Below are 26,565 nucleotides of genomic sequence, written 5' to 3' on the forward strand. Positions count from 1 at the left end.
AACTGAGATTTGCTTTAGATTCCCTGGCATTTTTGGGAAACTCTCCCTTTCTGCAACCCACCCCTGTGCCCAGCCTAAGGTCCTTCCTTAGCTATTCCTGCTGACAAACTAATTTGTACTAAGGCGTTAATGATCCAGTGGGTCATCTTTCCCAGGGATAGTTGCATTTTTAAAGACAAAATAATAATCAAATAATGGCTAAAATTTATGGAGTGCTGACTAGGTGCTAGGTACAGTGCTAAGAGGGCCTTACTCTAGGGAAGGACTGAACAACACTGGAATTTCAAGCAAGGTGTCACCAGGTAGAACAGAGGTGCTTTTAAAATCATCCTCAGTAGACAACTTTCATGCAACCCTACGTATGGGAAATAGTGGGAGACCTGCACTATTTTTTTTCTTGTAAATTTTAGAGCCATCTTCTTTGTTAATGGAGTGAGGGGACCAAGGATTAAATTAGTTTGTTTTCATTCATTCAACAGTGTGTATTGAGTGGCTACTCTGAGCCAGGCACGGGTGGTGCTGGGGACACAGCAGTGATCCAGACCACCACAGCTCTGCTCACAGCGCTCACAATGTGGTGGGGGGGACATGCAGTGACAATAAGAGAGACGTACAGAGATGCTCATCCCTGCAAACAAAATGGACACAGGAGTGCGACCGAGGAACACTGGGGAGTGGGGAGTGGGGAGTGGGGAGCACCGTGGGTAGAGGCTCCTTAGATCTAGGCTGTCGTGGAGACCGCCTGGAGGAGGTCATGTGGTTTTCCTACATCCCCACATGCTCTTTCTTGACCTCCTCTGCTCATTCTTCCTCCTTCACCCACCTGAGGGCTTCGGAGCACAGCCCTGGGGCTTCTCCTCTCCATCCATACACTCTCCCTGGGTGCTCTCCGCGACTTTCGTGGCTTTAGCTGCCTTTTCTAAGCTAATGTCTCTCAAATTTATATCTCCAGCCCCAACAAGTCTTGTGAGAGCACCAGACATACAGATTCAAGTGTCAATCTAATATCACCCATGGAAAGTCTATCAACATTTCAAAATTAATATGCCCAAAACAGACCTCATTTCTCCACCTCCCCCAACCTGTTTCTGCTCCCCTGATCTTATAATCAGTAAATGACACCACTCTGCACCCAATAGCCCAAACCAAAAGTCTGACTTGTTATTTTTTTCTTTATATTTTTGAATTTTTTCAATAGATAATTGTGGTAGGCAGAATGGTCCCCATACAAATGAGGTGTGATCAAATAATATGGTGAGTGCTTAAATTTTTTAAAAAAATTACAGTAAAAGACACATTGCCATTAATCCCCCTCAAAATACTCCCCCTTGCTTAGAACACACTTATCCCATTGTTCTTGCCATTTTCTGAAGCAGTTCTGGAAGTCCTCTTTTGTGTCTTTAGTTGCGCTGTCGTGGCTGCCTTGATGTCCTGAGTCATTTTGACTTTGGGGAGGAGCCAGGAGTTGCACGGTGCCAGATCATGGCCACTGCAGCATCACCATAAACTAATTTTAACATTTTGTGTATTTCTTTAGCACTTTTTTGTAGTTTGGAACAAAATTTCATGCATTGTTCATGATCCATGATTTACGGCACATTTTAAAACATACCTTCTTTCAACCGTAGCTCACACCCGACTGACTGCACTGCACAAGTTGTCACACACTGTTACTAAGGTCTGGCGCACTGCTTCTTGTATTGAAGATCCCTGCCTTTCCATTGGATGGCACTCGGCAGCAGCAGTCACCGTGTTTTTTTTATCATGCCTCTTATATGTCCATATCCTAATCTCTGGAATCTGTAACTATGTTACCTTACATGGCTAAAGGGACTTTGCACATGGCATTCCATTAGGGACCTTGAGATTTGAAGACTATCCTAGATTATCTGGGTGGGTCCCATCTAATCATGGGGGTCTTTAAAAGCAGATAGCCTTTCTGGGCTGTGGTCAGAAAAAGATGAGACTATAGCTGGAGGGAGGAAGGGGCCATGAGCCAATGAACGTGAGCGACCTCTAGAAGCCAGAAAAGGCAAAGCAACAGATTTTCCTCTAGACCCCCCAGAAAGGAACACAACCTTTCTGACACCTTGATTTTAACTCAGTGAGATCCAAGTCAAACCTTTAACCTGCAGAACTGTAAGACAATAGACTTGCACTGTTTTAACCACTGTGTTCATCGTAATTTGTTATAGCAGCAATAGAAAACTAATAAAGTAATGTAATTACATGATTACAAATTCAAAAAGTGCAAGTATACAATGACAAGTCTCCTCTTGCCCTGCCCCCACCCACCTAGTTCCCCTCCCAAAATGTACCCACTGCTACCAATTTCTTGGTGTATTCTTCCAGAGATATTTTATACATGTACAAGTGAATAGGAGTATATATATTTTCCCCCTTTTATTTTATACAAATGGTAGCACACTATACATACTCTTATACATCTTTTGACCCATCTTCCAGCCTCCTCCCCATAGTCCCCTTGCCCCTGTTTACTAAGTGTAGAGGGTTTGGCTGGCTCAGGCTTGAAAAACAGTTGGTTGCTCTGGCCACTGACTAGAGCAGAGACAGCCTGGATCATCTGTGAGGAGCTCCGGGTTCTGGCTGGATTTTGGAAAGTCTGACAAAGGCTAGAGGCAGGAACATGAGGACGTTTGTCAAAACTAATGTGTTCTGTTCTCTCTGGAAACACCAGGAACCGTACTTGCCCTGGCTACTGGTTACTGGATCCTCCCATGCTGGAACCAAGTATTACTGTGGATGATTGAAACACTTTCCATAGGGAACGAAAACCCTAGGGCACATTCGTGCTGGTGTGTGTGTGTATGTGTGTGTCCTTTAAGAAAAGGGAGAGGGAGGAGTGCTTGGGATGAAACTACCATGTGGGCAAAAACAGGGCTGTCATGAAATTTTTCCAAGGTGTACTGGAACTCACCTCCAAAGGACAACAGGGCCGAGAGATCAAAGAAATAAGCTGACAACTCCAGAATTAAACCAGGAGTTTATTACAGGAACTGACAGACAGAAGCAGCGTCTTGGGGACAGCAAGCCAGTGGCTCTCCCTACCTGAAAGGGGACCGGGGTTTAATACGTATAGTCTCCAGGAACACAGGAGGCTTGTAGCCGCGAGGCACATGCTTTTTAAGCTGTATATTCCAAAGCAGTAAACAACTTAAAGGCCCACTTTCCTATGTAAGAACATTCCTTTCAGGTGATACAGGCCCACCCATCCCGGGGTGAACTGGGTCACTGAGAGCAACTTGCTTCTTAAGATGGCATCAGTCACACTAAGCATCAGAAACCATTTTTTCTAATAGGTGTATAGTATAGGCAATGATCCAGCCTCTCAGCACTGGGAAAGGGGCTCTGGAGACAGAAAGAGCCCCTCAGGGATATAGATTGGAGGCTGGTTGGATACAGAGGCTTTGTCTGTTTCCAGAATGTTTGAAAGCTGGTGGGGATGATGATAGTGATACTGTCCAATCAACTTCTCCTTTCTGGAACTTCAGCTTCCAGAATAAAAATTTGCAATAAGAGGACAGTTGCTCAGTGCTCTGTGGAAGTCAGCTTTATCAGGGTAGGATAGCCCTAGAGGCAGTGTGTTAATGTAACACACAAGCAGCTGCCTCCCGTTCATGCTCAGCTGGCTCCTGAACGCAGGCGAGCCAGCAATCCAGGATGCTGCTGGCCCTGGCTCCGGCAGGATCACAGCTCAGCACTAACATGGTCAACTGGAGAATGTCCCAACCTGGTTCTGCTTGAAGTTGATGAATGAAGGAAAATCCGCCATGTGGTGTGTGGTACAGTAGAAAGAGGACCGGGATGGGATGCCTGGATCTAGTCTTGGCTCTGCCACAAATGGCCATATGTTCTTAAATAAATCGCTTTTCTCTGAATCTAGTTTCCTTGTCTGTAAAATGAAGAGGTAGGATTAGGGGATAATAACAAGGAACACTTTGGGTGCATAGGCTCTATGCGGGGCTCTGAGTAGGGACCTCACAAGCATGAGCTCACTCAACACTCACACCAATGCTATCAGGTAGGTATTATTTTTAAGCCCAATTTACATATGGGATAACTGAGGCATAGAGGGTTTAACTAACTTGCAAGGTGCCATACCCAGGATTCAAACCCAGGTTTGACTGACATTAAACTTGGTGATATGTATTGGATGATCTCTAGGGTCCGACATTGAAGAATTTCTTCCTGGAAGAGAAAGAAAGGGAGAGAGAGTGAGAGGAAGGAAGAGAGGGGAAGAAGGGGAGACATGGTGGAAAATGTGAGGCCTTTTTATTGTAAGAGAAGGGTGTGTGTAGGGTGGCGTGTGGTAGTACAGAGCCGTGTGAGGAGAAGTCCTGTCGTTGCTTATCTTTTGCAAATATTTTCTAATTTGCCTTCGAGCATCAGCAAGGATCATTATTGTATGGCTGGCGGTGTAAACGTCCCCCCATGCATCCCTCTGCTAGTTACCCCTCACCGAGACACTGGATTATGAAAAAGAAAAGTTTAAGGCGATCGAGCTATTTGTTTATTGCTAAAAGATTGTAATGGGCACAAATGCGAACTTTTCCCCCATGGCTTGATCGGCTTTGGTTTGGCAAAGCCTCTTGTTTTCATGCAACGGGAAATAAGAAGCATCCGATGTCCCCAGAATCTTGCTGTGTCAAGAATTCAGTTATTTTGAGTTATTTCCAAAACCACTGTCAACTGTATTCTGGGAAAGTGCCCTTCAGACCAGAAATGGTTGCAGTCCAGTCAGCAGAGGGCACAGGTATTGCAGAAGTTTCTCACTTGAATACTGCGTGTGTGTATGTGTGTGCTGTGCATGTGTCCATGTCCCTTTAAGCAGGAAGAGCAGTTCATGCCTTGGGCTTGCCAGAGAGCAGACTGCATACTAACAACACCAGGTTCTGTGCTTGTTACTGAGCCCAGTTTTTGAAAGCAGACAAAGCAAGTTTTCTATTCCAACCCTGCCCCTTAACAGATGATGTGTGACAGTTGGGTTGTTTTGAAGCTTCAGTTCCCCCACTCTAGAAAAGAAAGAATGATTTCCTTGCAGGATGACATGAGGATTCCAGGTGACCACCCTCAGGATGAGTGCTTTGTATGTCCTCCAGCCCAGCACTTGACACCAAGTAAGCACTTCGTGCTGATACCCTGGCTAAACCATACGGAACAGAGCAGGCACCTGCCATTAACTGAATGCCCACTCCATGCCATACACTGCTCAAGTACTTTAAATGTCCTCACTCATGTAATTCTCTCTATAACCCATGAGGTAAATAGTCCCAGCGAGGTAAAGGAATTTATCCAAGGTCACATGTGTGGTAATGATGGAACCAGGATTGAACCCAGGAAGTCTCTCTAAAGAGTCTGATCTTACACAACTCTAGGCTGCCATCTGTAGCTTATATGTACGTTACTGTTTGTAGTAACTGACTGAAATACATTGTGGAGATTATCCACTTTGATGAGTATTTTAATTGTTCAGAAATGTCATCAAGGCTTCCATCTGTCCTCATGTCTTACTGTGCGACCAGGGGCTCAACTATTTAAAGGCTAGAAGATGAAAATACTCTCTGATCCTTAGTTTCCTTATCTGTAAAATGGGGTTGTTAGGAAGAGTAAATGAAAATATATGTGAAAATGCATGACATACAGTAAGTGCTCAATAAATACCTGATTAATTTTTTATTGTAAGCGGAAGAGAGATGATACTTAGGCCAACCTGACATGAATCTGATGCCTTTTCTTGGTTATCACCATTGGTTTTCATTTCTAGATTTCTGGTGACAAGGGCCGCACCTCAGCCGTGCTCCTTTTTCCAACGTTTTAGTTCCTCTACCAGGACTGCTGAACACTGAATCAGTTCCCATTTTGGAACATCCCCCCCAAGAACCCTCAGAGTAGGATTGAATCGTAAAGCTGTGGCTACATAGGATAAAGGTAATTAACATTAAATGAGGTTATATGTGTGGGTCCTACTCCAATATGACTGGTGTCCTTATAAAAAGAGGAAATTTCCACACAGACACACACAGAGGGAAGACCGTGTAAGGAAACAGGGAGGAGAAGGAGAGAGGCCTCTGGAGAAACCAAATTTGCAGATACCTTGATCTTGGACTTCTAGCCTCCAAACTTGTGAGAAAATAAATGTCTGCTGTTTAAGGCACCCAGTCTGTGGTACTTTGTTATGGCAGCCCTAGCAAACTAACATAGGCACCTGCTCCAGAGCCCTCCCTCCCCCAGCACCTCCTCTGGTTTCTCTTCCGAACTTCCCCCACCCTCAGCCCTGGATTCGTCAAACCCTTGGGATCAGAAAAACTGGCTCCACAACCCAGAGCCAAATCTTCCCATTTCAGGGGCTTTGGGGAGTGCTGGTTTCTGCTTCAAAACGGACTGAGGGAGGGTAAACTGGCCATGGGGCTCCTGAGAGAATGAAGAAAGAACTGGAAATACAGACAGAACAAACTAATTAATATTTTGAGTTAGAATCCTGCCCCACATGTGACAATTGAGCTTCTACCCTTCCGGAGCCTTTAGCCAGAAGACTGCTCGTGGAAACAATGACTGGGATGGTCCCCAGTGTCCAGGGGCACATTGCTCCCTCAATTAATTAATACAGAGCTTCTTAGGGTCAAGGTAGGTGCCATAGACTCTGGGAGAAACTAAGCGTTAGAGACTCTGAGAGGGTGCACGGATCCCCAAGTCCATAAACCCCTCACAGGAGGAAAAGGCACTGAAGGGTGGAGGGGGAACACCCTGGTGTGCATGCTGTGTTTGCTCTGGGCCTGGCTATTGACTCCAGGGGCCTTATCACTGTGTCCTCAGACTGGGCTGAGCAGATCTGAGTTAGGGAGATTTGGTTCCCACTGCCCTGTGGGACAGAAAAAAGGAGAGGTGGCAAGGAAGGCTGTGGCAGAGCGGGAAAGAAGCTGCTGGTTGCACTTACCATGGAAATGCTTGTCCTTCTGTTGCTGGTGCTCCTGGACTTGGGGCAGACCCATGGAGCACTTTACAGGTGAGGCCACATCCCCAGCATTGTGTCTAGTTGGGGCAATGCCCTGCCCTCAATCTTAGGGCTCCCCTGGGAGAGGAAAACTGATAGGGAAATGAAGAGGAGAAGAAACTAAGGGCTTGGAAAAGGTTTACCAAGTGGCCATCTTGGGTTGGCCTTAATCTCTAGTGCATGACAAGTCATCCCTGAGCTTCCACCTCTGACAGAGCTGCCTGACCAAGCCCCAGAGACCTTCTTATGTTGGAAAGAGGAACCTGCAGCTGTGGTTTGCTGTTCAAAGGACCTGAGTACTTCCCCAAGGGATTGACCGCTGGCCGCCCCCAAGAGTTCTTTTGTCTCTTTAAGTCAGCCCCTCATGAGGTTCATGGAAAACTGCAGACCATCCCACATCCCCCATTTTCCTAGAAGACCTCAAAGAGCCTGTGTCTAACAGAGAGGGCCATTTTGAGTCTAAGAGTCTACAAGAGCAGACACGAGGCTGGGTAGGCTGGAGACAAAATGGGCACTGATTCTGGCCAAAACTCGGCATGCTGCCCTGCACATCCCCTCCCTAATTAATTCCCAAATTAACCTCTGGAAAATGGGGTGGGGGAGGGGCGGGTCAGAGAGAGGCAGAAGTGCATCTCCTCCTCACATGGGGCTTTGTCCTCAGGGTGCCCCTCAGGAGGCATCAGGCCCTCCGGAAGAAGCTTCGGGCACAGGACCAGCTCTCTGAGTTCTGGAAATCCCAGAATTTGGACATGATCCAGTTCACCGAGTCCTGCACAATGGACCAGAGTGCCAACGAGCCCCTTATCAATTACTTGGATGTGAGACATTCTGGGGCATGGGCTGGGGAGAAGGGAGAGGGGAGGAAGGGTCAGCCTGGGGCATGGCTAGTGGGCAGCAGCATCGAAGGCCAGTGTGAATTTCTCCTATAGAATGAGCCATATGGACTGATCCCCTGGGTCCCCATGGATTTGGCTGAACAAGCCCCATAGGTAGACCTCTCTCTGTGGGAGGAAAGAAATGAGCAGGGCAAGCTTCCTTTGCCTTACTCCCAATGCTATTATGAGAATCACGGTAATGATTTGATTTCCTCCCTCACAGCCCTTCCTCTGCTCCTTTTACCTCTGATTGCCATTTCCCAGGCTCTATGAGCTCCAGTCTGTGCTAGTCCAGGCTCTGGCCCCAGGGAGCTCTCCCTGAGTCCCCTGGTAAGCACCCTTGCCCCTCCCCATCATTTTCACCCTCCTCCCTTCCCTACCTTGCCTATAGATGGAATACTTTGGCACCATCTCCATTGGCTCCCCACCACAGAACTTCACCGTCATCTTTGACACCGGCTCCTCCAACCTTTGGGTCCCCTCTGTGTACTGCACCAGCTCAGCATGCAGTAAGTGGGCCAGAAGCCCCAGTGGGGAATGGCTGGGGACCAGTCCTGGGATCAAGGGCCTGGCACTCTGGGGGAAGGGGTTGGGTACTAGAAACTGGCCATCCCTGCACACCATCCTCCCCTCTCCACCTCTGAGTCTGCCCTGGGATTGCTTTCAGCAGAAACAGTGGTGGGCCAGGAAGAAAGCTAAAATTGGACTGCTATCCAAGCTAGCAACTTTCATATTGACCTGAATTATAACAGGGAAAATCCACCACCAAAAATGCAAATCTTTGAATACACGGTGACTCACTCCCTTTGGAATACCCAAAAGAATGAGGGGGATAAGTTCCATTCCAATGGTTATTTCTGGGCAGAAAGGTGGGTCAGCTTCTAGTGCAAACTGTTTATCTGCTTCAAGGAGGCTTGGTGACCTACCTCCCAGTACCAGAGATGGGGATGGTGGGATACAACGTATGGTGGATCCAATTGGCCAGAGGTAACTCAGAGGTCTTTGTAAAGATTGGAAAAGGAAGAGCTAAGGAATGATGTCTCTGTAGGACAAGTGTTAGAGATGGAACGCCTCAGGAAACCCCAAGACTAGGTGTCCACAGATTGGGCAAGGAGTTGCGAGTAATTTCCTGGAATGGCAATTGTTTATCTCTGAGTTTCTTTTGAATGCTAGGCTCTGACCCATAATGGTTGGCAGAGGCTGTTGTTGGTGCCTGACACCTGGCGTTTATTTTGGCATGCCTTCTGAGGTCACTGTGGGCAATCATGTTTACCCAAGGACAACTATTTGATCCCCAATTAGGCCACCACATATGGCTAGAAGGGAATGGAGTTGCTCACTAGAGAGGACCATGGCCAACGTTTCTAGAGGCCCCACTCAGTGCTGGAAGTTAAAGGAAGAGACCCTGTGCTCTGGGGCATCAGGGCAGGGATGAAGGCAGTGAGCTGAGGGCCTAGGCAGGAGCAGTGTCCTTGCTTTTCAGAGACACACGCCAGGTTCTACCCTTCCCAGTCCAACACATACAGTGCGTCGGGGAGTCATTTTTTCATTCAATATGGGACTGGGAGCTTATCTGGAATCATCGGAGCCGACCACGTCTCTGTGAGTATAATTCCTTCATTTTGTTCTCTCTTGGTCAGAAAGAGGTGGAAACAAGGAGCTGGCTTCTAGGGAAAGGGGGAGGCCTGGCCGGATGGTGGCAGCACTCCCTGCCTGAGATGGCCGCAGTGGGTCAGTCTGCTCGGTGTGCTGGGTCCTAAAGAGGTGGCAAGGGGGATTCCCACAGGGAAACACTGCACAGGGCTCAGAGCCTGGTAGCAGTGTTCACAGCTGGCTCTCCAGCCCCAGGAGCACTGAGGAAACAACACCAGGCCTCCATCTTGAAGGATAAAGAAGTCCAAGGCTGGGCTCAAAATGGGAACTCAGATACTGAAATAAGGTAGTAGGTGGGAGTCCAATCATGGAGACAAGCCAGAGTCCCACGTGTCAAAACAAAGGCCCACGATCAGCACTGAACTCAATGCTGTGCTCATGAGCTGCTCCTTAAACTCTCTCTGACCAAAGGTCTTCTGGGTCCCAAAACTGTGGGAACATGACCAATGTGGAGACAGAGAACAAGGAGAGCCCTGATCCTGCCCTGTCCAGGCTTATGGGCAGCAGTACAATAGTCCCGTCTTATCCACAGTTTCACTTTCCACAGTTGTAGTTACCTTGGTCAACCACGATCTGAAAATATTAAATGGAAAATTCCAAAACTAAACAATCTTGCACCATCCTCCTCCATCCCACCCAGGATGTTATCCCTTATACAACATATCCACGCTGTATATGTTTCCTGCCCATTAGTCACTTAGTAGCCAACTGGTTACCTGATCAATTATGAGAGAGAGAGTGCAAGCACATTCATGTAATTTTTATCACAGTATATTGTTTTGTTCTATTTTATTATTAATTATCGTTAATCTCTTACTATGCCTAATTTATAAATCAAACTTTATCATAGGTATGTATGTATAGGAAAAAACATAGTACATATAGAGTTTGGTACTATCCATGGTTTCAGGCATCCACTGGGGGTCTTGGAATATTTACCCCATGGATAAAGGGTACCTACTGTGTATGCCCAGGCCTTTGGGGAAATGGAGGCTGGCCCACTCCTGATGAGCATGGTTCCAGCTCTGGAGTGGTCCCAAGGCCAGCAGGGCCCAGGCTTCATCAACATAACTTTAAAGTGGGTGGTAGTAGGATATATGGAGTGAAAAAATGCCAGGAGCAAAAACATACCATCTATGTAAAAATATCACATACGGATAAAACAACATACATACTCTATTTTCTAATAGAACATGTGTAAAAGTACAAATGACTATTCAGAAGTCTACATCGCATCCCAAACTGATCATCATAATTATTTCTGGGTAGCAGAGAAGGACTGAAATGGCATGGGAAAGGGAATTTTAGCCTTTAGCTTGTCTCTTGTCTGCTGGCTCGACTGGGTGGTGTGGGTCAGCGGCCAAGTCCACAGCAATTCCAGTTTCCGTTGGTTCCTCCTTCGGGTTTCCTGGCTCCTGGGCCAGCTGCATGTTAAACCCATACAGTGTTATAACATACAGTGTCAGCTTGCACTGCAGGATACCCCCATCATTGAAGCTTAGAGGCAGTGAAAGAACAATATGGATTCTAGCCCACCCTCAACCTTGAAATTCCGAGTTTCTCCCAGCTGCCATCTATCTTCCTTTTGCTGACTACCAAAACTATAGGCACCAAGACAGAAGCATCTTCCTAAAATACACTGTTTAACCAGCACCCACATATAGTCAACTATCTAGAATACAATCCTCTATATATAGATCCTAATGACTCTGCTTCTCTTATCAAACCCTAACTGATACAAATAATGAAGACATGAAATGCCAAAGTTTGAGGAATGCAGCAAATGCGGTCCTTAATGAGACGATTATAGCCTCAAATGCATATATTAGAAAAACTGAAAAATCAAAGACCTAAGTATCTATTTCAAGCAACAAATAAACAATAAAGAAACAAGCAAACAACAAACAAACAACTGCAAATCAAACCCAAAGAAAGTAGAAGGAAGGAAACAATATATAGAAGAATGGGATATCAATAAAATAACAGTCACACAATACAGAAAATCAACAAAGCCAAGAATTAACTCTCTAAAAGCAAAATTAATAAAATTTGTAATAAAGCTTTAGCCAAACTAATCAAGAAAAAAAGAAAGAAAATACAACTTAACAATATTAGAAATGAAAAATAATACATTATTAAACACCCTACAAACATTAAAATAATAAGAGGATGTCAAGAATAATTTTGTATTGATAAATTTGACAACTTTTTAATAAAATGGCAAATGCCTTGAGAAATAAAGAGTGCCAGAATTGACACAAGACAACATGAATACTCCAATGTCTATTTAAATATTGCTTTGTTATTAAAAACTTTTCCGCAAAGAAAACTCCAAGCCCATGTAGACCCACTGGTAAATTCTTCCAAACATTTAAAAAAGATATAGCACCAATCTTATATAAATTCTTTCAGATAATTGATAAAGAAGGAACACTTCATGGCTCATTTTATGAGGCCAGTATAAATTTAATAACAAACTTGAAAATGACATTGTAAGAAATGAAAATTGCAGACAAATCTCTTTCTCATGAATGTAGATACAAAAGTACTAAGCAAAATATTAGCCAAAAAAATCCCATGACATATACATAAAAGGATAAGCTGTATCAATCCAGTCATTTTTTTCTAGGAATTTATTACCTAAGACAATAAAAGAAAAAATAATATAATCTCTTAGAAAACTAGGAATATAAAGTAACTTCCTTAATCTGATAAAGAACATTTACAAAGAAGCCCACAGCAAGCTTCGTATTTAATCACAAAAAGTTGAGAGATCAAGAATGAGTCAAAGGTGTTCACTCACAGTGCAATCGGCAATAAAAAAAATAAAATAAATTAAGGGCATTAGGAATTATAAAGGAAGAAATAACGCTGTCATTATTCACATATGACAAGATTCCATATGTAGAAAATCCAAAAATATCTATAAATATTGGGGTTAATAAATGAATTTAGCAAAGTTGCTGGATACTAGATCAATATACAAGATCATTTGAACTTCTACATATCAGGAAAAACAAGTGAAAATAGATTTTTAATAATATTATTTATAATAACATCAAAAACATCAAATATCTAGAAGTGAGTTTAACAACAACAACAAAAACAAAAATGTGCAAGACCTCTACTCTAAAAGCTGCAAAATAATATTGAGTAAAATTAAGAAAGAGCTACATAAATTGAATGATAAACCATGCTTACAATTCAGCATTATAAATAACTCAAATTTTTCCAAATTGATCTATAGATTCAGTGTTACTTCAATCAAAACAAGAGCAACTTTTATTAGAAATTGAAAAGCTATTTCTAAAATTTATATAGACATGTAAAACATTAAGATGATATAAATGAAGAAAAAAATTGCGAAACAATACTTATTACAAAGCAATAGTAATTTAGACAGTGTGGTATTGGCACAGGATAAGCAAACAAACAAATGGAACAGAATAGAAAATTCAGAAACTGCTCACACAGTCATTTGACTTATACTGAACATGATACCACAGTGGAAGAAATGATGGTATGTTTATTAAACAGTAATAGATCATTTGGATATCCATAGTGAAAAAGAAAAGAAAATGAATCTTGACTCCCACCTCACACATTATAGAACTTCTGATAGACTGTAGATATAAATGTGGAAAAGTAAAACAATAAAACTTTTAGAAGAAAACATAGGAAAATATCTTCATGACCTTAAGGTAGGCAAAAATTTCTGAAACAAGTTACAAAAACCACTAATTAAAAAGGAAAAAAAATTAATAAATCTGACTATATCAAAAGTCCTAACTTCTGTTCATCAAAACAAAAAGAAAAACAAAAACAAAAACAAACACCATTAGGAGAATATAAATACCAGTCATAGTCTGGAGATGTTTGTGACACATAATCCGATAAAGGACTTGATTTCAGAATCAAGAACTACCAATCAATAAGAAAAATGCAGACAACCCACTTCACAAAAGAAGATATCCAAATATCCAATTTCATTCGTCATTAGGAAATACAAATTAAAACCACAATGTACCCACTGCATATCTACTAGAAGAGTGAAATGGAATAGAAGGTAAGAGCCAGGTTGGTGAGGATATGGAGCAACTGGCAACTAGAACTCTCAAAACAGTCGTATTGGAAACGTCAATTAGTACAAATCCTTCAGAAAACTCTTTGTCAGTGTTTACTGAAGCGAGATACTTGCATACCCTCTGATCTAGCAATTTTACTCCTAGGCATATATTTGACAGAAATATGTACACGTGTTCACCCAGAAACACGTACAAACTGCACTATTAGCAATAGTCAAATTCAGGAAACAGCCCAAATAGCCACCATGGTAGTATGGATAAATAATGATGATACAGTCATACTGTGAAATATTATGACAATGAACAAATTAGAACAGCATGCAATAAACATAATGTTGAGAGACAGAAGGCAGAGCCAAAAGAATTCATATTGTATGATTCCATTTACATCAAATTAAAAAATAGGCAAAGCCAATATATGCTGTTAGAAGCCAGGAGACCAGTTACTCTTGAGGAAAACTGCAATGACAGGCAGGGAACATGAAGGGGCTGCTGAGGGGTTGCAAATGTTTTGTTTCTTGGTTTGGGAGCTTGCTCACATAGGTGTGTACAGTTTTTGAACAGTTATTGAACTGTACACTTATGATTTCTGTATTATACTTCAATTAAAAAGGTTCATGTTAAAAAATTAAGTGGGAATATGGCAAAAATCGTTGTGCCTATTTAATCAAGAAAAGTTGAGTAGGAGAAGAATTAGCTTCAGGACAGAGGGAGAGTCCAGGAATCTGAGACCCTTTGCCAAAGATCTCCTGTGCAAATTTCCTTTGGGCTTTCTCCCATCAGGTGGAAGGACTGACTGTGGTCAGCCAGCAATTTGGAGAGAGTGTCACGGAGCCTGGCCAGACCTTTGTGAGTGCAGAGTTTGATGGAATTCTGGGCCTGGGATACCCTTCCTTGGCTGTTGGAGGAGTGACCCCTGTGTTTGACAACATGATGGCCCAGAACCTAGTGGATGTACCCATGTTTTCCGTCTACATGAGCAGGTAATATCTGTCAAGCCTGCCAGGTTAAGGTCAATTATGACTACAGGGAGACACCATGATGCAGCTGAAAGAGCACGACACCTGGGTCGGATCTCTTGCTTGGCCAGCTGTGTAATTTGAGACAAATATTTAACCTCTCTGAATATTGAGGAATTGGGATTTGCCTCATAAAGTCGTTGTGCTTTGTAAACTGTATCATACTGAACTAATTTAAGGAAACTTTTAAATTGTATATTCATTTATGCTGTGAATAAATACTTCTCGAGCCCCTATTATATGCTGAACATGATATAAGGAACTGGGAACACAATGAAACAAGAAAGACAGTCCTGGGACAGCACAGTGGCTCAGGTGGTTGGAGTGCTGTGCTCCTAACTCCGAGGTTGCCGGTTCTATTCCCACATGGGCCAGTGAGCTGCGCCCTCTACAGCTGACATTGTGAACAACAGCTCTCCCTGGAGCTGGGCTGCTCTGAGCAGCAGGAGGTTGGCGTGAGCTCTGGATTGCTCAGTGATGCCTCGGGCTGCTGAGTGCTGCCACCGGCTACCGTGTTCCGCCGGCAGTAAGAGCTGCTGTGAGCTGCTGCCAGGAGCTGCTGTCGTGAGCTGCTGTGAGCAGTGACTGACTGCCTCACAGAGCGGGGGCGGCATGGAGCACAAGGTTCATAGTAATACCAGCATGGGCCAGGGAGTTGTGTCATATACAACTAGACTGAGAAACAACGGCTTAAACCGGAGTGGGTGGGCCGGGGAGGCGGAAGAAAGAGGAGAAAAAAAAAGACAGTCCTTGCTCTCAAGAAGCTTAATTCTAGTGGCGGGAGACAGGAAAAAAAATTTTAAAGTAAGCTGACAATAAAATAATTGCATGTTAGTGGATGGATAAATAAAATGTGGTATGTACATGCAATAGAATATATTCAGCCTTAAAAAGGAAGGAAGTTCTAACATATGCTACAACATGGATGAATCTTGAGGACATTATACTAAATGAAAAATAAGCCAGTCACAAAAGGACAACTACTGTATGATTTCACTTGTATGAAGTACCGAGAGTGGTCATATTCATAGAAACAGAAAGTGAAATGCTGGCTGCCAGGGGTTGCGGGGAAGGGAAAATGGGGAGTTATAGAATGGTTAAAGAATTTCGGTTTTACAGGATGGAAAGCTTCTGGAGACTGGTGCACAACAATGTGAATATACGTAACACTACTGAACTACGCACTTAAAAATGATTGGGATGATAAATGTTATGTTATGTGTATTTTACCAATACTTTTTTTTTTTTTTGACTTGCATGTTGTAGTTGAAAAAGTTCATGAACCTCTGGGCACCCTTGCCTGGGGTCCTGGAAGGATCATCTCACCTTCTCCCTGTACAGGGAAGATTTTTTTCTGACTCCTTCTCAGTGAGACCTAGTCTGAGCTTACCCTGTTTTAGCAAAAGCCCATGTCGCCTGTTTTCCTCTCCCATGTGGAGAGTCTTTAATTTCCTCTATCAAACTTCCTCCTCTCCTTCATGGCTGCAGTTGGGACAGGCCCTGGGCAGACCTGTGAGTAAGGGGGCAGGTTGTCTAGACTCCTCCACTTCCCCCTTTCAGAGACTTTTGCTCCCTTTCAGCCTGGGAAGACGTGAGCTGTGACAGGAAATAGCAAAGACTTTGCAATCAGACTGACCTGGATTTAAATCCTACCACTTACGTTACTTCATACTCCTGAGCCTCAGTTTCCTCAGATGGACACACTAGGTTGATGTGAGAATTAAATAAGATTATGCAGGTGAAATTCTTAGCACAGTGCTTTGTATAAAGGCCATCAACAAAAGTTAGTTATTCCCCCCACCTCTGTAAAATCACTTTCCTAAGAGTCCCACAGATATCCAATTTCCTTCTCCTTTACTACCCTGCCTTGCAATGCCCCAAGTTTTGTATTTTTTTTATCCTTTTCCTTCTGCAAATGAATCTGTTTCATGTCCTGTTTCCCCCAAATCCTGTTCAGTGCCAGAACATAATCTGAGAAATCAACAACAATGAAAATTAATAAATATTCAAGCTCTAATAAGTCATGCTGGGTTCATATTTAGCTTCTTTACCTTAACACAAGAGAGTGAATAATGTGGAAACAAACTCCAGGCACCACCACAGCAATAGTGGGGAAAGTACTTGGGAAAAAGATGTCTTTTGGGGGTGTCATATTGTATGCACGCCGTGGGATGGTCCTGGCCTTGGTTCTGCACGAGTTCTGTGTGACCAGACCCATTATCCCCATTTCTCACCTCCCTATCCTTTATTCCAAGAAGTAGGGGAACATTCACAAATCATTGAGCAGAGCTGATTCTATCCTTTTGCACAAAAGGCCCAGACTAATCAATTTGCAGTAGTTAGAAGTCCTAGTCTCAAACCCCGGCTGTTATTTCTGCCTCTCTAGCTACTTGGTATGAGTGACCAGACCAAGAGGCAGAGTCCTAGCTGAAGTTCGTCCCTAGGGATTTCCAGTGGCCCTTCCTTGACAATCTGCCTTTCTTTCCTGTAGTGGCCCAGAAGGTAATACAGACAGCGAGCTGATTTTCGGAGGCTATGACCACTCCCATTTCTCTGGGAGCCTGAACTGGGTCCCGGTCACCAAACAAGGCTATTGGCAGATTGCACTGGACACGTGAGTATCCCCAACAAATAGTATTGAGGGAAGAACACATAACAGGCGCAATCAAACTGGATTTCACTGAATTGGCTTGAATGAAAGCCCTGATCGCTGGAAGAGGGTGCTGGGAGCCCGATGCATGAAGCTAGGGGCCGGAGGTGCTGAGCAGAGGTCCAGGGACAGCAGAGCAGCAGGCATACGGTACCAACTCTCAGCTTCCTTCCTTGTGTGTGGTGCACCTTCAATTCAATAGACAGTAAATACAAACACAGCCAACTTCTCCTTCACGCAACATTAATTAACACACAGACAAGCGATGAGTGACATGTGGGTGCAAAAGTGAACTGGACTCAGATTTTGCCTTCACGAACCATGTACAGAAGATGAAACATACAAACTTCTGCCATGGAAAGAGGAAGGTGCTTAATGCTCCATGAGACGTGCCACCAAAGTGCCCAGCAGTCAGGGCAAGACAACTTCTATATGAAGAACTCCTCAAAGGTGTCATGGAGGTGGCAGCATTGACTGAGACTTCACACACACACACACACACACACACACACACACACACACACACACACAGAGGCATGGAGCAATTGGGAAGTGGGACTAGCTGCCTGACACATTTCTAACACTGTACTAGACAATGCAGCAATTTAAAGAAATGTAATTCAAGTGTCAGTTCAGCCAGAAATAAGTTCCTGCAAGGTGTCAGGCATGTGCTAGGTACCAGGGATACAAAAGCAAAAAAAGTCTCATTGGTTCAACCTCTACTGAGGGTTTTTCAGGCTTTCGGGATTTACCCATTTGTGGGTCATGACATCATTTTAAGGGATCATGATTTATTCTGATAGACTTATTAAGGTTAAACACTGTTTCATGAAATTTTTATTGAGTATACGAGGTCTGACAATTAAGTTCACGAACTCATCCTAGAAAAAGTGCTACACACCTCATTGCTGAATATCACTACGGTCACCTTCCAAGTATTCCCCTTAGGAAGCTATGCACCAACACGAGTGCCTAGTCCACCCTTCAAAGCAATTTTGGAACTCTTTTTCTGGAATGGCCATCAGAGCTGTCATCGTATTACCCTTGATGTCCTGAATGTCATCAAAATGTCTTCCTTTCACTATTTCTTTTATCTTTGGGTAAAGAAAGAAGACATTGGGGACCAGATCAGGTGAGTAGGGAGAGTGTTCCAATATAGTTTTACTTATTTACTGGCTAAAAACTCCCTCACAGACAGTGCCGTGTGAGCTGGTGCATTGTCGTGATGCAAGAGCCATGAATTGTTGGTGAAAAGTTCAGGTCGTCTAACTTTTTCACGCAGCCTTTTCAGCACTTCCAAACAGTAAACTTGGTGAACTGTTTGTCCAATTGGTACAAATTCATAATGAATAATCCCTCCGATATCAAAAAGGTCAGCAACATCGTTGCAACAAGTTCACGAACTTCATTGTCAGGCCTCATATGTATGCATATGTAGGATCAGGTAAATGTATTTCCTGCTGTGAATCTCAGTTAAAAAAATTGAGAAATACTCATGTGGTGATAGAGACCAAAATGGAAACCATTAATGTGCTTCAGTTATGAGAGAGCCCAGCAGGGAGTGAAAGCTGCTGGGCTCCAGGGAAAGCTTCAGGGCTGAGGGAAGGGGCATGGGAGGAGGGTGTGGAACTGACCATGCTTCCTTTGCCCTCAGAATCCAGGTGGGAGGTGTTGTGATGTTCTGCTCAGAGGGCTGCCAGGCCATTGTGGACACAGGGACCTCCCTCATCACAGGCCCCTCAGATGAGATCAAGCAGCTGCAAAAGGCTATTGGGGCAGAGCCCGTGGATGGAGAAGTGAGTGCCTGCCTGGGGTGAGGAGGGATGGGGGCAAGGCACCAGGCCTCTCTTGGGAGATGGGAGGCTTCTAAATGGATTCTCTGTGTTTGTTTTAGTATGCTGTGGAGTGTGACTACCTCAACGTTATGCCAGATGTCACCTTCACCATCAATGGAGTACCTTATACCCTCCAACCAACTGCCTACACCCTCCTGGTAAGAACTGTTTCCTTATTCTGCACATCACAGGGCCTTTCCCACATGCCTGCCACTTCCCCTTTTTAAACAGTCGCCTGCACTCAGGCTGTATTTACCCCCCAACCCCCCCTCCTATCTTATCCTATACTGGCATTTCCTCTGTGGTAGAAAGATCACTGGGCTGGTTCTCTAATTTCCTGTTCTGCCACAAAGCAGGAGCAAACCTGGGACAAGCCATTTCATGAGGTTTTCTGATGTTGTCATGTAGGACTTTTCAACTGGCAAAATTTAATCCCGTCAACCACCAAGTCACACCGGGGATGTTATTATCCCATTTTATAGATGAGGATATTGAGACTTAGAGAGGTAATAGTTCTAGACAGGAGCTGCTGTGTGGTGGGAGGTACAGAATAAGGTTTCATCTCTTCTAACATTCAAATGAACGAACATTGTCCTGAAACAAGAAAATGCCTTGTTGCATTAGGTCTTTAAGTGAGGTAGAAAGGGAACTCCCAGGTGTTTGGGAAATCCATGACCATGTCACACCACAGCTGGCCCAGGTTTTCAGTATTGCAGTGTTTTGGTGACACTTTAATGCACTAACTTTGCCCAAGAGTCACCCACAGCATCAGGGTGACTGCACCAGAATGGAGGCATTCAGATATATAGACTGAGGGCTCTAGGGACTTACCTACCCCCACACCTTGATCTCCATTAACCCCTCCCCTAAGTCACCAAATATAAACAGACAATAAAAGTGAAAACAAGTGTTTTACTTTAAAACACAGAGTCATGTCAAGTCCCCTAAACTCCTCCAACAAAGGAATTCTGGAGCTGCCTCAGTGACTAACATACTGAGGCTGCTGAGTTCATCAGTCTACACCCTTCAGCACGCCAGCACCCCCACACTCTCCCACTTCACCCTGTGTGAGTTCCTGCTCACCCCTACGCCCTTCCCTGTACCCAGTATGGTGCCATCTTCCTTTTCTGCCAGCAGATTTCAATCAGAGCCACTTGAATCCCTCAAGGATTCTGTAATAACTTTGTATTTTTACCCCTTTCCTCTCAAGAAAGCACTTTAAACCCTTTGCAAATTTTCCCACTCCCTCATCAGCAATCTCAAATTTTAAATGGTTGTTGGAAAGACCACACCTGCCTGTTAGACCCCAAGTCTTTGCCAAACTGAAAAATTAGGTTGGGGTAGGTTATACTCTTCTCACAGAACAAGGTATGCCTACTTGTCTTATACCTAAAAGGAGCCACTCAAGAGATTCTTCCCAGAATATCAATGAGAAAACAACAGTGGCTAGCCATTTATAGAGCAATATCTCTCCCTTAAAAAGCAATTAAATTGAGCTTCACTAGAAACTAAAGAAATCAGAATTTAAGCCAAATCTTCTAATGTCAAACCTTTTGTGCTTCCAGCCATGCAACAAGGTTTCAGTTTTCCCAGTTGTGAAATGGGGTGGAGGAGGGGTATAATAGATAAACAATTCTCCAAACCGTATAATTTAGAAGCCCAGGCCCACATACCTGAAATTGTGCAAACCCTTTATTGAGTAAGTAGGTAAAGATGTATGAAAGAGGAAGAAGAACCAACCAACCAAAATTGTGAGGCAGCCATCCAAGGCCATTCAGTGTGGCCGCCACCACCATACAGTATAGCCTCGAGACAGCTACTTCTTTCTTCCCTGTATATCACTTACATTCTTCTTTCCAACCCCAGGACTTTGTGAATGGAATGAAGTTCTGCCCCAGTGGCTTTCAAGGTCTTGACATCCAGCCTCCAGCCGGGCCCCTCTGGATCCTGGGCGATGTCTTCATTAGACAGTTTTACTCTGTCTTTGACCGTGGTGATAACCGTGTGGGTCTGGCCCCAGCTGTTCCCTAAATAGGGGGCGTGTGTCTGTACCTGCCTGCCTGCCTGATACCCCTTGGAAATCCAGCTGGGCCTGTTAGTTTGGGGTATTCTTCACACCTGGAAAAAGTCATTTTCAATTGCATGCATTTGTGCCAGAGCTACAGCTTGAACTAAGACCAAGCAGAGCATGAGAAGACACACATACACACACACACACACACACACAGACACACATCACACATACATACCACTCCCATCACCGTCATGATGGAATGATTAAGTTGTATGCCCATACTTTTTACTACTTTTTGCTAACATTTTATTATGGAAATATCCAAACATACACCAAAGCAGATTATAGTGCAGTAAATCCCTGTGCACCCCCATCCAACTTTCACACTGGTCAGGCCTGTTTTATCTGTACCACCACCCACTTCTCCCTCCAGCCCCACATGTCTGCATTATTTTGAAGCAAAATCTTAGCATCACATCATAAATCGTCACGTCAAGGATTTATCCATAAAATCCTTCTAACATTCTTAAATACGCAGTCAATGTTAATATGTTCCCCATTGTCTCATAAATGTTTGGTCATGTTTACAGTAGACCTGCAGTATTCAAACAAAATCTACAAATTGCATTTATTTGAAATGCCTCTTCTGTCTCTTTCATCTGTAGAATTTACCACATTCTGAATTTTACTGGTTGAAATCCAGAGGTGTCAGGTAATGTGGTTCTCTGAGCCCATCTTTCCTACAAAATGGTAGTTAGAACTAGAGGCCTGATTTTGTGGCAAGAAAACTTCATAGATGGTGCTGGATATATGCAACAGTATCCCATCAGGAGGCAGGTAATGCCTGGTGCTTCTCTATTTAGAATGTTAGGATTGGTGAGTGGGTACGGAGTTGTTAGCCTCATCCATCCATGACAAGTTTCCCTCTGGTATTTCACCTAAAGGTTTCAGTAGCCATTGACAATCATTGCTTAGATCCACACTGTCATTAAGGGTTTGGAAAACAGGGATTTTTCTAATTCTATTTTTCCTCCTGTATTTGTTAGCTGGGATTCTTCTATAAAAAAGAACACTTTTATCAACTGTTTGCTCACCATGAGGTATAGCTCATACAGAAAAGGCAAGATTACTTGCTTTATTTCCCCTTTATTTACCAGTTTCAGAATAATAAATGTTTCAACTTACTGCAGTTTTTTAATGTCCAAATCACCTACTTTAGCAAGTGCTTACCCCTTCAAATTAGTTCCTGTGAATTTTTGACTTGACTCAATACAAGGCGATGTCCTGGGCCCGTTTTCCAAGGAGTCCTGGTTCCTTGCAGTGTGTTCATGTTTGTTGTGAATGAAAATATTTCATAGTAAAAGGTGGGGGAGGAAGAGAGAGAGAGAGAGAGAGAGAGAGAGAGAGAGAGAGAGAGAGAGAGAGAGAGACTCTGAACAAAATCTCTTCTCCTCTGGGGCCCCAGGGCCCATCCTGAGGGAGCCACCATGTAGAATCTGGGTCTGAGGTATATACCCACTCCGGTGGAATCTGTTGCCACCAGAAACAACTGGCCTTTCTTTCATTTTTTTTTTTTTCTTTCTTTCGTTTTTGCTTTTTAGAAAATTGAAATATCTTCATGGTTTTCCTTATTATAAAATATGTTAAAATCCTCCATGATCCTCCCCTCAGAGATAAGCATTATTATCAATTTGAAGTTGTTTGATACAGACTTTTTTTTTTTGCATACATAAACAAGACAGAGATGGCTATTGGTAAGGAAACCTTGTTCTTTGTACAAGAAAAGGAGCCATTCTCATCTCTAAACCATTCCTTTCATTTAACAGTAGATTCCGCATCATTACGGAGAGCTCATTCTTTTTCACATCTGTATGGTGTCCATTTATTTATCAAATCTTCTCTTAAAGAACACTAGGTTCATTTGGGCTTTACTTCAATCCCATCCAATAAACATATATTTTGTGCCAGGTGCTAAGTGAGGCACTCTAAGACCTGTGAGATAACTGGGACAGGCCCAGGCTGTCATTTTGGGCAGCATGCGTTGTGGAAGCACACCAGGCTCCCAGATAACATGGATTCAGACCTGTACTCTAATCCTCACCAAACTGCTAAGCTTGGCTTATTATGGTATTTTGCCATGTATAACGCACTTCCACTTATAATGCGCACCTGCATTTTTGAGGCAAACTTTCAGGGGAAAAAATATTTTGTTTAAATTTTTTAACTTAAAGTTTTATTTGTTTACATTTAGGTACTTGTTTTTTGTATTATAAAGAAATTTTAGAATTTATTTTTTAACATATTATGGTACAAGAAATGTTATGTAACAAATAATTACAAAACATTAGAACAGACACAAAGTACAAGAAATTTCATGTACAGGTAACAAGTTTATGATATTTACCCGTCATAAAAGGCCAAGAACTCTTCGTTGTTGCAAGTTCATCGTAAATTCAGCAAACCGATTATCGTATTCCAGGATATTAATTTGCATATGGATGTCGTTATTGATATCTAGGGTTACACTTTTAACTCATAAGCATAAATAAAAGAATTAAAAACATTTATATAGATATGGAATTAGTACTACACATGTATAATGCACATCCTTATTTTTCCCTCACAAATTTGGGCAAAAGAAGTGCGCATTATACATGGCAAAATACAGTACTTCGTGTCAGTGATATCCACCTCACAGAGCTGTTGGGAAGAGTCAAAGAGCTCACCTGGGTGGAAGCATTTGGTGCATAATGTTTGGGTCCCTTCCCCTTGAATTATCATGGTAAAAGTAGATCTTGGCTACACACATATGCACACTTTTTTTGTTTTGTTTTTCTTTTTTAACTAAATTACTGCTTTTAGAGTTAATTCAGAATAGGCTGATCCAAATAAGTTCTCAAAGCAGTATGGTAGAATGTTTAACAACACAGGCTCTGGAGTCAGGCCTGGATTTGATTTCTGATGCCAGCTGTGGGACCTCCGCACCTCAGTTTGTTCATCTGTAGAATTAACATGGTAATAGTGACTACCTTTGTTGTAGGAATATTTCTCTGTGAGTCCCCAGATAACGTAGGGGATTTTTGCTGTGAGCGCCGGGATCCTGTCTCTGAGACCTAAGAATGGAAACACGGACCCAGGAGAGGAGAGGAGTTTTTTTTAAAAAGAGGATAATTTATTGAAAGCAAAGGGTCAGAGCTCCTGAGAGTGAGGGGGTCCCGAATGGGGGTGTCCAGTGACTGAGGCAAAAGTTCTTACTTTTATACCTTCTCTTGCCTGTTTGGGGAAGGGGAGCTGGCGCCTTTTAATGGAATTTGTCTACCAGGGTTGTTCTGTTAGCCCATCCTAAAGGGATTAGTAAAATAACCCACTCCTATCTATCAGATCTGCTCCATTTGTCAGGCCAAAAGGAATTTTATGATTAACCTCAAGGCACTGTTGCATTTTGTCCTGAAGTGAAGGAGTGATTTCAAAACCTGAAGTCTCAAAATATGTCTGTCTTTTGTTTATTCCACCAGGGACCTCCCTGTCTATCTAGCAACATACTAATCAACCTTTCTCAATCCCCCCTTTGAAGACTATCCCTAACTGCCAGTAGGGGATAGGGACAGTGATTGTTCTGGCTGCTTCAGGCTGAGGAGGTGAGTAGAGAGAGACCGGCAGCTAGGGCTTGTCCAGAGGTCTATCTAAGTAAGGGTCCCCAGTAGATGAGCGAATCCAGCTGAGAATATCTGGGTCTTGGAAGCCAGCCAGCCAGTGAGCGGTTTGCAAGCCGAGATAAATTGTAGGCAGTAGCAGGAGGTAATCCCTACAACCATGAATAAAAGAAAAAGAAAAATAAGAAAGGCTTCTTTAAGTCCTGTTAGGCTTGGAAGGATAAATCTAAGACAAAGAATCCTGTCCGTTGTTTAATGGTGGAAATTATGTTATGAATTTGAACTTTATTTTTGATGAGCTGAGAATTATCAGAAAGATTGAAACACCATAGTCCCTTAAAATTCTCACATTCTTGATTGTGTTTGAAAAGGAGGTAATCTATGGCAGCTCTGTTCTCAAGAACTGCTTCTCTGACCTGTCCGAACTCTTGTCCCATGGCATGGATAGCCTGTGAGGTGGCGTTTAGGGCTTTTGCCATTGAGCAAGCTCTGTGACTAATTTCTACCTTTAAGGCGATGGTCATAGCAGGGACTACAAAAAGAGACAAGGAAACATATTCAGCTGGGCTGAATAAATGTATATTGCTGTCACAGCTGGAATCCAAGGTAAGCTCTCTGCTATGTCTGGCCTGATGCGGCTTTGGGGTAAAATGACAGTTAGTTAGTCTTGAGAGAGCAAGGTCCCCCTGTGCTGTAAGCTGGGACATAAGAACAGGCAAGCTTTCCACAAAGGAGAAACCATCCAGCCGGCAATTTGACATGTGCATTAGCATAATTTACTGAGCTGGTAGTGTTACATTTTAGGCTGTTGCTGACTGAAAGATTAAAACACTGGTTGGGGCAGCCTGTGAAAATAACACATTGATCAGCCGGAGTTACAGTTCAAACCTGGAGAGAGAACATGCTCATGTCCTTTTCAGTGGTGATGGGTCCCCAATGGTAGATGTCAGAATAAGATATAGGCTTATTAATAAATCAAAAGATGGTGTGGTTTTGTTATCTGATTCAAGGAGGTGCAGACTCCTACTAGACAGGAGGTGAAAGTTTGCTCAACATAGGTTCCTCCTTTAAGAGAAAAGTTTGATACATTCGTTATATATTTGGCTAAATAAACCCATACATTTTCATTTCTCTGAAATGGTATGGGGCTCTCTGGAGTCCCTTTGTGAAACACATTTAAAAGGAGTAAAACTTCATAGGAAAACATTACGTATTAGATGTCAGAAATTGTCCAGAGGCCAATTAAAATATAGCCCAGGAAGATAACACAAAATATTCCTGTCTCTAGAACTGCCCAGTGTGAGTAATGACAGGAAGGAGGGGCGAGTCTAGGACAATACACGTAACGGATGTAGAAAAAAGGAGAACAAAAACAATGGTAAGGAAAATGAAGCCTCCTAATATGTTCTTTGTGAAATTATACTTCAGCATCTGAATACTTATCTTACGACGTACAAGTTTCAAGTCTTCTAGAGGCTGGCTGGAATATTCAGGCTCTTTGACTTTTTCCCTTATTTGTGTGGGTATGCCCATCCAGGACTTGACTCAAGAGTGGTGAATCCAAGAGTCAAATTCAGAGATCTTCACTGCAGTGGAAGTGGAAAGAATCACGGTGTAGGGTCCCTTCCACACTGGATCTAGCGTTGGAGACTAATAAGAACTTCATCTCCAAGGTTAAACAGGAGTTTCTGATCTGCTTGGGGTTGAGCTTCTGATAATTGTTGAATAGCTTGCTGAAATAGTGCTAGAGAGGTTATATGTTAAGTTAG

At 43.1% G+C, this 26,565-nt stretch overlaps 1 protein-coding gene and 1 long non-coding RNA gene across 6 annotated transcripts; one reads left to right on the forward strand and one right to left on the reverse strand.

The window, feature by feature from the left end:
- Window positions 1-3,088: 3,088 nt before the first annotated feature.
- On the reverse strand, window positions 3,089-7,233 carry LOC117014339 (uncharacterized). Of its 3 annotated transcripts, none has more exons than XR_004421488.1 (3): window positions 6,956-7,233; window positions 4,151-4,209; window positions 3,089-3,913 (listed from the first exon to the last, which is right to left on the reverse strand). It is a non-coding gene; the product is annotated as an uncharacterized LOC117014339 (long non-coding RNA). The 3 variants fall into 3 exon arrangements; XR_004421487.1 differs by having other exon boundaries at window positions 4,123-4,209; XR_004421486.1 differs by having other exon boundaries at window positions 4,107-4,209.
- CTSE (cathepsin E) lies at window positions 6,882-22,530 on the forward strand. 3 transcript variants are annotated; one of them, XR_004421485.1, is made up of 10 exons: window positions 6,882-7,024; window positions 7,674-7,830; window positions 8,279-8,396; window positions 9,371-9,489; window positions 14,409-14,608; window positions 17,136-17,258; window positions 18,949-19,090; window positions 19,189-19,287; window positions 20,996-21,855; window positions 21,981-22,524. XR_004421485.1 is itself a non-coding variant. In XM_033092068.1 (9 exons), the coding sequence occupies exons 1-9, from the start codon at window positions 6,957-6,959 to the stop codon at window positions 21,158-21,160; spliced, it is 1,191 nt and encodes a 396-aa protein (XP_032947959.1). In that variant the 5' UTR covers window positions 6,882-6,956; the 3' UTR covers window positions 21,161-22,524. The 3 variants fall into 3 exon arrangements, 2 of the variants coding, with proteins under 2 accessions (XP_032947959.1, XP_032947960.1); XM_033092068.1 differs by having other exon boundaries at window positions 20,996-22,524; XM_033092069.1 differs by lacking the exon at window positions 7,674-7,830 and having other exon boundaries at window positions 6,911-7,024; window positions 20,996-22,530.
- The last annotated feature ends 4,035 nt before the right edge of the window (window positions 22,531-26,565 follow it).

This window comes from Rhinolophus ferrumequinum, chromosome 22 (assembly GCF_004115265.2).
Source record: "Rhinolophus ferrumequinum isolate MPI-CBG mRhiFer1 chromosome 22, mRhiFer1_v1.p, whole genome shotgun sequence".
NCBI classification, from domain to species: Eukaryota; Metazoa; Chordata; class Mammalia; order Chiroptera; family Rhinolophidae; genus Rhinolophus; species Rhinolophus ferrumequinum.

Coding starts and splice junctions, on each gene's coding strand:
- CTSE (XM_033092068.1), top strand. CDS start 6,957: ATGGAAATGCTTGTCCTTCTGTTGCTGGTGCTCCTGGACTTGGGGCAG. Junction 9,490..14,408: donor TCGGAGCCGACCACGTCTCT/GTGAGTATAATT, acceptor TTCTCCCATCAG/GTGGAAGGACTGACTGTGGT. Junction 19,288..20,995: donor CAACTGCCTACACCCTCCTG/GTAAGAACTGTT, acceptor TTCCAACCCCAG/GACTTTGTGAATGGAATGAA.